At 35.4% G+C, this 14506-nt stretch overlaps 1 protein-coding gene across 1 annotated transcript in view; it reads right to left on the bottom strand.

The window, feature by feature from the left end:
• Positions 1-8678: 8678 nt before the first annotated feature.
• The window catches only part of LOC138305619 (acetylcholine receptor subunit beta-like), a 32279-nt gene continuing 26451 nt past the window's right edge, over positions 8679-14506 (bottom strand). Inside the window, exon 2 of the mRNA XM_069245918.1 lies at positions 8679-9597. Within this exon, the coding sequence (XP_069102019.1) occupies positions 8679-9597 (919 nt within the window). The remainder of the gene's footprint in view (positions 9598-14506) is intronic.

Here is a 14506-nt window from a genome sequence, read left to right as displayed (position 1 = left end):
AATCAAACCTGACTTGATAATGTGATTTGATTCGAATCCCACTGAAACTGTTTAATGGTTAAAATACCTCAGTAGTCAACGATCTAAATAAAATTTGATTTATATGGACAACTTAGAAGGTAGAAAAAACTAATCAGTTAGTCTTTTAACTATTTTGACGTCAACTAGAAAAAAGTATGTTCGTTAGAATTGAAGTTCGTACATAATCATGATCAAATGTCACGGTTTGTTTTCACTCCACAGCTCCGCATCTGATATACCTTGTCAATAGACGTTAAGGATGTTATGCTTATAAATATGTATCCAACTATGCTATCCTATTCATATAATGTTAAAGGAAATTTATATACATATTTCACACTTAATAGTGCATTTTCTGGTTCACCGAACAACGAACTGATGTAGTTATAATATCATACTCAAAGAGATCAGGTATATGTTATACAGTAAAACATCTCTAAATCGACTGTAGGGGACTCGGCAAATAGTGAGAGAAATACGAGGTATTCAAGTCAAAAGAAGTTGGTCATTGTAATTCTTATATTATGACAAGGAAAGAAAAGTGTACATCATTAAATAAAAATCAAATAAAATTTAACACCATAATTTGTTTGTTTGTTTGCTTAATTAACGTCCTATTAATGCTAGGTTTACACTATGTTCCCGGCGACCACGTTAGCCCCGTTTGCCCGAAACGTGGTGCGCGCCGTGGAATTTTGGCTATTTTTGTCTCTGTATTCAAGTTGAGCTAAGTCTTATGAAGTTTTGCCACGGTCTTTTACGGATTACGTGGTAGACCGTGGATATAGGGGAAAGTGTTGTTCCCGGAGGTTAAAGGTACACTTTGGCTTTAGCACGGTCTATCAAGGATACCACTACGTTCTATCTAGACCTGTTACGATCTGATGAGGTCTGCTACGTTTTACACGTTTAGATCAAGCTCCGATACGTTTTTCACGGTCCGCAACGGCTTACTAGGGATGAAAGTCTGATGCCGGGCTTTTTCGCAATGAAACAATATTTATTGCCGAAAATCTCTTTTCAAACAGGTTTCAATTAAAAAATATGTTAAAAGAAAAGAAAATCTTAACTATATTTGGTATAAATATATAATTATTAGAGCCAAGTGTTTCTACGCAATTTTTTTTCAAGCCGCGATGTACCTTGACAGAACGCATAAAAACGGTTATCATCCACCTTGGCTTGCCGTCAAAACCTTGACAAACCTGAACAAAACGGCACAAAACGTGCAGCCAATCTGCATCAACCGTGATAAAACTTGGAAAAAACGCAAACGCAACAGAAAACGTCACAAAACTTAAAATACGGTAAATAGACATCTATACTTTTAATAGCCAGCTATACTGTAGATAGCCAGCTATACTGTAAATGGCCAACTATACTGTAAATATCCAACTATACTGTAAATAGTCAGCTATACTGTAGAAAGTTAGCTATACTGTAAATAGCCAGCTATACTGTAGATAGCCAGTTATACTGTAAATAGTCATCTATACTGTAAATAGTCATCTATACTGTAAATAACCAACTATACTGTAAATAGCCAGCTATACTGTAAATAACCAACAATACTGTAAATAGCCAGCTATACTGTAAATAGCCAGCTATACTGTAAATAACCAACAATACTGTAAATAGCCAGCTATAATGTAAATAACCAACTATACTGTAAATAGCCAGCTATACTGTAAATAGCCAGTTATACTGTAAATAGCCAGCTATACTGTAGATAGCCAGCTTTACTGTAAATAGCCAGCTATACTGTAAATAGCCAGCTATACTGTAAATAACCAACTATACTGTAAATAGCCAGCTATACTGTAAATAGTCAGTTATACTGTAAATAGCCAGCTATACTGTAAATAGCCAGCTATACTGTAAATTGCCAGCTATACTGTAAATAGCCAGTTATACTGTAAATAGCCAGCTATACTGTAAATAGCCAGTTATACTGTAAATAGCCAGCTATACTGTAAATAGTCAGCTATACTGTAAATATCCCACTATACTGTAAATAGTCAGCTATACTGTAGAAAGTCAGCTATACTGTAAATATTCGGCTATACTGTAAATAGCCAGCTGTACTGTAAAAAACCAACTATACTGTAAATAGCCAGCTATACTGTAAACAACCAACTATACTGTAAATAGCCAGCTATACTGTAAATAACCAACTATACTGTAAATAGCCAGCTATACTGTAAATAACCAACTATACTGTAAATAGCCAGCTATACTGTAAATAGCCAGCTATACTGTAAATAGCCAGTTATACTGTAAATAGCCAGCTATACTGTAAATATCCAACTATATTGTAAATAGTCAGCTATACTGTAGAAAGTCAGCTATACTGTAGAAAGTCAGCTATACTGTAAATAGTCAGCTATACTGTAAATAGCCAGCTATACTGTAAATAACCAACTATACTGTAAATAGCCAGCTATACTGTAAACAACCAACTATACTGTAAATAGCCAGCTATACTGTAAATAACCAACTATACTGTAAATAGCCAGCTATACTGTAAACAATCAACTATACTGTAAATAGCCAGCTATACTGTAAATAACCAACTATACTGTAAATAGCCAGCTATACTGTAAATAACCAACTATACTGTAAATAGCCAGCTATACTGTAAATAACCAACTACTATACTGTAAATAGCCAACTATACTGTAAATAACCAACTATACTGTAAATAGCCAGCTATACTGTAAATAACCAACTATACTGTAAATAACCAACTATACTGTAAATAGCCAGCTATACTGTAAATAACCAACTATACTGTAAATAGCCAACTATACTGTAAATAGCCAGCTATACTGTAGATAGCCAGCTATACTGTAAATAACCAGCTATACTGTAAATAGCCAGCTATACTGTAGATATTGTAATCAATCAAGTCAATCAATCTGTTTCTAGGCCTCACTGACGATGGAATACTTAAGAAATATTTTAAATGAATAAGACAAAACGAAAAGTTATAAGATGTATATTAATCTTTAATGTATTAAGAACTTTACAGCATGTGTGAGTTTCACGGCATTTTGCCAAAAGGAATTGTAGTGTGCACATATTGTTCACCTTATTACAGATTAATTAATAACATCTTCGTCTGTAGCCATCAACGACCACATCTGTTACGTTGTCGTCTCCATGAATATTTTCATGCTTGGATTGCTCCGTGTTTGCTCCGGTAAAGACAGCTAGGGAGTGTGTATAACTAATCTATAGCTAACATGGAAAAAAAGCACAATGGTCCGTATTATACAGATGCATAAAAAACAACAAATACAAACTTTATCAAAGCATCCTGAAACCAGTTGCCAATCTACCGGTGAGCCTTCTTGCGTCTTCTCTTCATCCCAGTCTGATGCTATGTTAACCGCTTCCACACATTTTTTTTCATTACTAGCACTTATCGCTTATCGCTTGGTATTACATTTGGTTTCCACCTGCTGCAACATTGCTTGATATACGAGATCCACTTTGGTTATGGTTTTGTTGCAGGCGCGTGATAGAACCGTAAACTTTGTATCACGCATACGGTAAGCAGGATACCGGAAGTGACGTCACTCAAGAGGAAGTAACTAAGATAGGATATATCTGGGTATGTCGCTGTCTGTGTACTACTCATGCAGTTTGAAATGCACGAGCTCAACACTAATTTGATAAACAAGAAACACATTTGATGTTTTTCACTAGCTACCATGAAACCAGGTAACCAGTTGTCATCAAATTGGAACCGAGAATGAGAAACAGCCAGAGTAGGAATGACGATATTGAGATACTATGGTGGCCTTAGAGTGCTGAATGGAAATTCCCAGTTATCATGCCATTAGTTTTGTGTTGGATTTGTCAATGACGTATTTTTGTTGTAGTTGCAAAGCTTTTTACTTGATGTTTGTCATAACTCATATTCGCCAGTAGGGCGTCCTGTTTCTCAGTTTTTTCAATAGATAATGCACTAATTTAGTCCACTCAGGAACGCAACATTGCAACAATAATCATGATGTAAGATATATAAACAATTTAATTTTGGGTTATGTTTATTTGGACCTTGGGCATAGAATGGTCTCCCTCATTGACACCCCACCCCCCCACAACCTCCGAACTATATTTTTAGGAACCCTTATGGATCCCAATGTATCAAAATTATATAAAATGTTTAACATTGCATAAGTTGGGGATGAAACTTACGGTTTGGACGTCATCAAGGATGGCCGCCATCATACGGAATTTCACTATAAATTGATATAATTTAGTCATAACTTTATCATTTTTCAACCGAAGTAGAAAAATGAGGTATCAAAATGACCACAATAGAACAACAAATACATATCAGGACCAAAAAATCCAATATATGTAGTGATTTCTACGCAGGAAATGAAAAAAAATCGGATTTAAAGCTCAAAAATGGTAATTTTTCAGCAAATTTTTCATATTTTGTTTGACGCAGCAAAAATGTTTCCCAACAGCAATCAGTTTTTTGACCACTTGTCAATCAGTTTAAGCAACAAAAACAAACCAAAACCAATGTTAACATCGTATAAGTTCCGGTTATTACGTCATCAAGATGGCCACCATCTCGAATTTCACTGAAAAATGAAAAATAGTGATAACATTGGCATTTTTTCAACTGAAGTAGACAAATGAGGTATCAAAATGACCACAATAGCACAAAAAAATACATGTCGTGACCAAATAAGCCAATATATGTAGTGATTTGAACGCAGGAAATGAAAAAAAAAAATATTTTAAGCTCAAAAATGGTAATTTTTCAGCATTTTTTCATATTTGGCTTGACGCAGCAAAATTGTTTCCCAACAACAAATTGTTATTCACAATCAGTTATTTGACCTCTTATCAATCTGTTAAAACAACAACAACAAAAATATATAGAAATGCAAAAAAAGAATTATTGTTATACCCTCAATTTCATAGATTAGCAGCGTCTCAAAAATAACACAACACCTACTGCTAGCGTAACAAATGTAACCTAAGCTAAGCCTGTGTTTCCGTTAATATCATTAACAGTTCCCAAAGCGTTTGTGTCTTTGGAAATGAGCACATTCATTGTTTATTTCCTATGCATAGCATAAGCAAAAATGTCATAACGGTTACTACAATGTCACTAATTAGTTCTTTCACTGGGTTCTCAATGATAACCATTATCATTGTGCGTGCTTTCTCGCCTCACACTGACCTATCCACTGAAGAGACTCGGCATATCTGGTAGCTGGTACATGCAGTCCGAATCAGAGTACTCGAGATATCAGTATCCAATTCGTCGAAAGCCAGATCGACGTCTTCGATGTCGATGAGCTCACGTGACACTGCATTACCAGTGTTGTTCATATCAGGAACAACAGGTTCAGGGATGTGGGATCTCTTTCAGATTCTAACATATCGTACGTATATGCTGTTTCAGACTTCTCCGGCATAATGGAAATTACACCAGATGCACATTCTTCCAATGGTGGAATTGGTTCTCTTAAGCAACATAACTCCCATAATTCGTATGAAGTACTATTCATCAATCTTGTGGACCCTCGTGCAACCATAAATGGCACTGGTGATATCATCGAGGTCACTAATGAGGGCATAAATGTTAAATGTTTTTCATTGGTCTGACTTTTCCCACTCCCTTGAAGGTGCTGGTTGTGTCACATCTGGTGTATGCGCAAAGAGACCATTGAAGACTCTCCAGTAAAAAGTTCTCTAAAGTGCTTTCCAGACTTGGCAAAGAGTGAAACTTCACTGCAGACCTCATTTATGACCTCAAAGAATCCACCTGTGCCACCTATAGTCACTGAGGTTCACAAGAATAAGGAATTGTGCTTCATACAAATTAAGGAGAACCAACTCAACCCTCCGCAGAATGTTGATCTCTGGTGTCTTTTCCATCATGCCGGGGAAGTCTGGAACATCATATACGATATGTGAATCTAGGTGAAACTAGGTTGGAAAAAGGAAGAGCTCCCACATCCCTGAAGCCGATGTTTCTGATCTTAACTCTGACCATGGACAGTTGACAAGTTAGAACCACGATGGTAACCCGGTAATGTAATGTCACATCAGATCACCGAGGTCGAAGACGACACTCTGGCGAGAAAGCACGCACAACGAAAATGATTAGCATTAAGAACTAGTGAAAGAAATATGTGACACTGTAGTAACCATCTTATATCTTGCGTAATACACGGGAAATAAACAATGGATGTGCTCATTCTAAAAGACACAATATGTTTCGAAAAAGTGTCATGGTATTTACGGAACTTTAATTTGATACCCTATAGCTATTAGTTAGCGTTTTGCTGTAATAATTCAGTTTGAGAGGCTACTAGTCTACAAAATTTCGAGCATGAAAATGGATTATTTTGAAGTCCCACTTAGATATTCAGCCAACTTTAAATTCAAAATTGTTAAGATATAAATCGTCAATAGCCAATGTTATATTCAGGAAATTCCAATTACACAAGGAAACTGTAGTGTTAGCGGTTTGGAAAACTAACAATCATATGCCGCATCCGGTGATGTTTTGTAAACCAAATGATGGTATAACAAATCTCTGTTGCATTTCTATATATTTCTGTTGTTGTTGTTTTAACAGATTGATAAGAGGTCAAATAACTGATTGTGAATAACAATTTGTTGTTGGGAAACAATTTTGCTGCGTCAAGCCAAATATGAAAAAATGCTGAAAAATTACCATTTTTGAGCTTAAATTTTTTTTTTTTCATTTCCTGCGTTCAAATCACTACTTATATTGGCTTATTTGGTCACGACATGTATTTGGTGTTCTATTGTTGTCATTTTGATACCTCATTTGTCTACTTCAGTTGAAAAATGCTAATGTTATGACTATTTTTCATTTTTTTCAGTGAAATTCGAGATGGGTGGCCATCTTGATGACGTCATAACCGGAACTTATACGATGTTTAACATTGGTTTTGGTTGTTTTTGTTGCTTAAACTGATTGACAAGTGGTCAAAAACTTATTAGAAATAATAGATTGCTGTTGGGAAACATTTTTGCTGCACGTCAAACAAAATATGAAAAATTTGCTGAAAAATCACCATTTTTGAGTTTTAAATCCATTTTTTTTTTTTTCATTTCCTGCGTAGAAATCACTACTACATGTATTATTTTCTTGGTCCTGATATTTGATTGCTCGAAGATGATTCATCACTTTAAATCGATTAAGGAAATCATTTAATTGGTTACCAACTGTACAGTTTTTATTGACTGTGAGACATGACGATATTTATGAAGCAGGATCTTTATCTATCAAACAGTTATAACACTTATTCCGTCTTTACATCTTATAGAACTACCTCCCTTTAGGGTAGGAATCAATTAAGATGTCGTTCTTTTGAGAGCGATATTCACGTCGTTTTCTCTGAAAACTGTGACGTTACTCACGCAAACACATTACGTCACAATAAATACCTACTCGCAACAGGCGGAAAATTCTGTTTAGTGCAAGTACAGAATACTTAATCAATAAATGTTTGCGAGCGATTAAATTTCGATGTTTTTCGTGAATAATTAGGAAATATGAAAATTAATCGCCATCAAAATGTTTGACCGCAGATTCACAATAGAACAACGTTAGTTAAAATTGCAAAATTAAAATCGCCAGGAAAAAGTCGATGGAATTGAAAACGCGAAATATGTCGCCTCGATAAATTTCAATAAGATATGTAATAATTTTGAAATGTTTCAATTCGCCTGAATTTTATCATCATAACAGTAATACATTTGTGACGTACTAGATTCGCCAAGCATAGTCACAACTTTTTGTGTGTATCTTAACCGACGCTATCTCATTGGTCAACTTAAATATTTTAAATTGTCCAATAATTCATTTTTTTATTACACATACAGACAATATATACCGCATCTGCGTTTTGATATATTTTGTGAGAAACATATTTGATAGATTTCTTTTGCCAGCAAAACTCGTGAAATTGAATTGCGTTAAAATAAGTTTACCATAAATTGCAGTTTCCCAAATGTAATTTCCCGAAGCAGTTTAGAAGTGGTGATGGCGATTGAAAATAAAAAAATTCCATAATTTTGTGCGTTTTTTTTTTTCATTTATTTGTATCTAATTTATCAATATTGCTTTATCATCGTTTTCACATCCAATCACCGGTACTGTTATGTCGATGAGGATATTATAACATGCCATACATCATGGTATGCAAATTTCAAACATACGACTCTATGAATAATTTCTTATTGAAATCAAGTCCATCGATTAAGAAACATGTATAGATCAAGAGACCAATGACCTTGTAGATATCTTGTAGCTGTTTACTTACGATATAGGTTATCAACAATTGTTAGTCTATTTCTGTATCTACCAACAAATCTCATTAACGTCATCGTGCCCTCAGAACATTTTCCTAATACATCGAGTACGAAATATCAAAATGATGTGGATTAAATATTGTGTGTTTAGTCCTCTATTCAGCGAAATTGACGTCATATCTAACGTTGTTTTGTGACGTCGCAATCAACGTAAAGGGACTAAGCGACGGTACATTATAATTCATCCTCGTCGTTTATTTATCTCGAATCCTTCGTATTGATTTGATCCAGAATTAGTCAATATAGGACCGCTAATTCGTGTATGTAAACATTCACATAGTTAGCATAACAAACAACACAATGGTTCGTATCATACAGATGCATGTAAAACAACAGATGCAAATTTTATCAAAGCATCCTGAAATCATTGGCCAGTTGATAGGTGGCGCTTCTCTCTCCTCTTCCTCCGAAGCTGTTGGTACATGTATATCATCCGAGTTCACGATTTGTTCATCATTTATATGTTGTTTATCTTTTGGTGAAACTTTTTGTTTCCACTTGCTACAAACTTTCGTGATGTATATAACCCACTTTGGGAATTGTTGACTGTCAGGCGCATGGTAGAACCGTAAACTTTGTATCACGCATACGATAAGTAGGACACCGGAAGTGACGTCACTCAAGAGGAAGTAACTAAGATAGGATATATCCGGGTAGGAAACATCCGGAAGTCTGTCGGATACGATGGTCATGTACACGGTTATCGCCAGTAACAGAGTTGTCGAAAATCCTATCCTCTCCCCAGATTCAACGGGGATGATGAAAACGAACACTTGCAACATTCCAAGGATAATGATTGGTCCGACGGTATTTATGATCTCGTATCTAGACCTCCGTTTGAAAGTAAACTCTAACCGTAGTAGCTGATCTCCATAAAATATTTGGGAGTACAGTCTTGTGTTGGTTATTTCCCATTTACCGTTCGGCGAGAAATAAATATTCATCAGTTCCTGAGACACAACGTTAAAGAATAGGTCTTTCACTCCAAATCCCCAAGGTAGGAACCCAAAGGTACAATTCTGCATATCAAATGGATAGTAAGCTATTTGAGCGACACAGTTCATCTCAAACACATTCGCTGGTTGCCAAACTGCCTCGCCTTCATTGGTGAATTGGACCACGCGTCCATTCTCTGCTAAGTTGATGTTCGAGCCATATGGATTTCCTACTATCAGATCAGGGACCCATACCCTGTTCGAGGGGAAATATATGGTCGTTGTATTATTGTATCGCTGAGGTTCCCATGCCAGCCTATTGTCTGTCCATGTAAGATAGAAAAATCCAACAATCGTGAATCGTCCAGTTTTTTTATTTTTTTTTGTTTTTCGTCAAATCCGTTCATGTTGACCAGTGAGAATAGGGTGTTGATTATAGTCGGTTCTGATTGATTTAAACTTGGCCGCACGTGCTGGTGATATCCTGTCAGGAGATCGTCATATAAAGTGTCGCTGTTTGTCTGTATACTACACATGTAGCTTGAAATGCACGTGCTGAACACAAACAATAGCTTAACACCAATTTGATAAACAAGAACCATATTTGATGCTTGTAACTAGCTACCATGAAACCAATTAACAAGTTGTCATCAAATCGGAACCGAGAATGAGAAACAGCCAGAGTAGGAATGACGATATCGTGATAATTTGGTGGCCTATAAGAGCTGAATGGAAATTCCCAGTCATCGTGCCATTAGTTCTGTGTTGGTTTAGTCCATGATGACATTAGTTGAAGCTACAAAGCGTTTTATGATGTTTGTCGTAACGGTTCGCCATTAGGCGAGCTTTTATCCGTATTATCAATAGATTATGCCTGCTCAGTTACACATGAATACAAATCGCACCATAATCGATATCTAAGTAAATAACAATTCATATAGAATTGGAACAGTGTTTTGATTGCGTTAAAGGTGGTATGAACGCAATGGGATACAGACATATTCTACATGTAGCGCATTAGCGCTACATGTTGAATATGTCTGTATCCCATTGCGTTCATACCACCTTTAACGCAATCAAAACACTTTTCAATCTATATATTTACATAAATAAATCTACTTTTACGTAAAATTTAAAACGGTGATGGTTGCTAAGTTGGGTTACTACGGTAGTCAGGATGACCGAAGATATAGTTCCGATTGTTGAAAGTTATAGCTGCAGTTTGGTTTGAAATACAACAATGACACTTTTCAATTAGTTTCAACATATCTTTTTTTTCAAAGTTGATAATATATCAATAATGTCCATTTCGAATAAAAATTGAGATAGCCAAGGCGGAACGACTACCGGTATGTATCGTTGTCAGGGTAGTGATGCGGTCCAAAGTGGAGTTGATTTTCAACCGAGGAAAGTGACTGTGATACAGCCTATTGATGGTATGACCGTTGAGCTGCTGAATATTTGTCATGTATGTATCGGTCTAAGAACGCGATTTAGACTAAATTCTTCATAGTCATGACTTTTATTTTATTGTACGGAGTATAGACAAGTGTTTGCGTGTGTGTAGGCCTATTTTGAATGCCAAAACGGGGCCATTTTAAGCTGTTGATACTGTTTCGGATAGGCTACCTGTAATGGTTTTTTTTCTGGAAACCTGTATATGATCTGTTAACCTATTGTTCGCTTAGACGCTTCCAGAATTGTTCACTGACAATCAGATGTTCTGTATATTTAGGTGAGATGAGTGACCGTACACACGTACATCTGACGTAACTATGGGATTCCCCGAACATTCCTGAGGAAAGCCTCCCGGTTGTAGTCCCGACCAGCGATTCATTTTGTATTTTATTACCGTTACAATGCTTGAACACATGTTTTGTTTTGATGTCAAATACATATTTAATTGGATCTAATAAAAACCCTTTATTGTTATTTTAAAATCCGTCAACTTATGACGCAAAATCTTATCGAAGCGTGAACTGGAAGTAGTCCGAACCTGCACTGCGTTTGTATTCATACGTCATTGCGTTTACGCTAATTTGAACACAACTCCCCTCCCGTTGGCTATATAGGGGCATATGTAAATATATGGGTATATATTTAATATTTGAATTACACGAAGATAATTTATCACTTAAAGTAAAAGGTATTAGTATAAATTATGGAAATCGTTTAATGGTATCGACTGTACAGTTTTTATTGACTGTGAAACACGACGATAATTATAAGGCATGGTCTTTAGCTATCAAACAATTATAACACTTATTCCGTCTTTGCATATTAAAGAGTTACCTGCCTTTCGGGTAGGTATCAACTGTGAGCGAAATTCACATTCAGACAAGTGTGACGTTACGCTCGCAAACACATGACATCACAATCAATACCTATTCGCAAGGGCGGATAATTCTGTAAAGTGCAAATACAGAATAATTCCTCAACTGATGTTAATAACAATTTAGAAATGCGAAATTTAATTGCCGCCAAAATATTTAAAACAGTCACAGTTTACTGTAGAAAAATGTTCGCTAAAATCGCAAAATTAAAATCGCCTTGGAAACGTCGTTGGACTTGAAGACGCGAAATATATCATCTCGCTGAAATTTAAAATTCAAAAAGATATATAGCAATTTTGAAATGTGTTTACAATTCACATTATATAATCATAAAGGTAATAAATTTGTGATGCACTCGATTCGTCAAGCATCGTCACAACTTATTGTCATTGTCTTGATCGACGCTATGTCATTGGCCAACTTCAGTATTCTTAACGTAAGTGAACGACTTGGTCCGATCATTTGATTTTTCATTAACAGTCAGACAATATATACCGTATCTTTAATTTAATGTATTTCGTGAAAAAATATTTCGTAGAATGTTTTGTTGCCTACAAAAATCGCGAAATTGAATAACGCTAAAAAAATTTACTGTAAATTGTAGTTTCCAAAATGTAAATTCCCGAGCGTTTTGCAAGTGATGATGGCGATTGAAAATAGAAAAAGCATTATTGTTTGGTGTTTTTCATTTAGATCATTTGTGTCTCATTTATCAGTATTACCGTTCTCATGTCATGCCATGCATCATGGTATGCAAACTTTAAACATACAATTAAGAAAAAAAAACCTGATAAATAAACAAAAACATAGTGAATAATTCCTTCATTGAAATCATGTCCATCGATATAGAAACATGTATAGATCAAGAGACCAATCGCCTTGTAAGTATCCTGCAACTATTTACTTACAATATAGGTTATCAACAGGTGTTTGTCTTTTTTAAGTAGCTACCAACATATATCATTAACATCATCGTTCTCCCAGAACATTTCTCTAATACACTGATTACGAGATATCAGTACGGCGTGGATTAAATACTATGCACAGTTGATTAATCCTCCTTTAGGAGAAATTGACGTCATATTTAACGTTCTTTTGTGACGTCACAATCAACGTATGGTGAGACTAATCGATTGTACATTATAATTCATCCTCGTCGTTTATTTATCTCGAATCCTTTGTATTGATTTGGACCAGCATCAGTCAATATAGGTCCGCTAATTCGTGTATGTAAACGTTCACATTGTTAGCATAACAAACAACACAATGGTTCGTATCATACAGATGCATGTAAAACAACAGATGCAAATTTTATCAAAGCATCCTGAAATCATTGGCCAGTTGATAGGTGGCGCTTCTCTCTCCTCTTCCTCCGAAGCTGTTGGTACATGTATATCATCCGAGTTCACGATTTGTTCATCATTTATATGTTGTTTATCTTTTGGTGAAACTTTTTGTTTCCACTTGCTGCAAACTTTCGTAATGTATATAACCCACTTTGGGAATTGTTGACTGTCAGGCGCATGGTAGAACCGTAAACTTTGTATCACGCAAATGGTAAGCAGAATACCGAAGTGACGTCACTCAAGAGGAAGTAACTAAGATAGGATATATCTGGGTAGGAAACATCCGGAAGTCTGTCGGATACGATGGTCATGTACACGGTTATCGCCAGTAACAGAGTTGTCGAAAATCCTATCCTCTCCCCAGATTCAACGGGGATGATGAAAACGAACACTTGTAACATTCCAAGGATAATGATTGGTCCGACGGTATTTATGATCTCGTATCTAGACCTCCGTTTGAAAGTAAACTCTAACCGTAAACTCTCCATATACACAGTGTATTAGCTGTGTTGGTTATTCGATTAACCATGCAAGTTATTTTATTACATATATAGACGGATATTAATTTCAAATATTATGACGCACCCTGTACCAATATTAAAACACTAGTTTAGAAGAATGAAATACACATACATAATATGGCTAATGAAAGTATAACCATCTGAACATACATTACTGATAATACTTATTACATTATATACATGATAGGTACCCCCTACTGTAGTTTAGTATATTTTGTTACATAAACGAACATGGGTATATAATTATCTTAACGAAAAAGCAGGTTGATATGCATCACACTGTTATGGATTTCAATATACAAAAATGATATAAAGATGTAAGAGTGTATACACTATCTATTATTGAACATTACGTATATAACATGTAACGGTTAACTATTTGTACAATAAAAAATCTCACTGTAATATTGTGTTTTTTATGGGGCTTTTGAACTCAATACAACTTGATGCAATAAAGAGAATAATATAAAAATGTTGGTTCGAATAGATCTAACAAGGACAAAACAAAAATCAACAAGAACATTCTATTACATAAGGTAAAAAGATATACTATTTACGATATCGAATAAAAAACGTGATAATGGCAGCCAGGTGAGTACACCTGATGGCCGATTACATATTTCTGAATATACTGAATACTTTATAAATATAATAAATATATACGTAGATCGTTTTACATTAACTTGGAGTGAAATCAGTGATCAGAGAAATAGTGCCAAAATGAATTAAGGGGGATATGTACGGTTAATACTTACATGCAGGCTTCTAAAAGATGCTAATGGCTAGTTCTAGTCTGTTTGTCTAATTTCAAAATGTCTGTTGTATCGCGCGCAGAATCGGTCAGCTGTCACGTGTCTAAGTGACCAGTGTGACGTCAAAGGGGCACAGATAAAGGGTGTTAGTAAATCGTATAACACATAACTAAAATACTATTATCTATTCTTAATTAAAACTATGAATACAAG

The sequence above is a fragment of the Argopecten irradians genome, chromosome 13 (genome assembly GCF_041381155.1).
Source record: "Argopecten irradians isolate NY chromosome 13, Ai_NY, whole genome shotgun sequence".
Lineage (NCBI taxonomy): Eukaryota > Metazoa > Mollusca > Bivalvia > Pectinida > Pectinidae > Argopecten > Argopecten irradians.
This window is presented reverse-complemented; position numbering and strand designations above follow the sequence as displayed.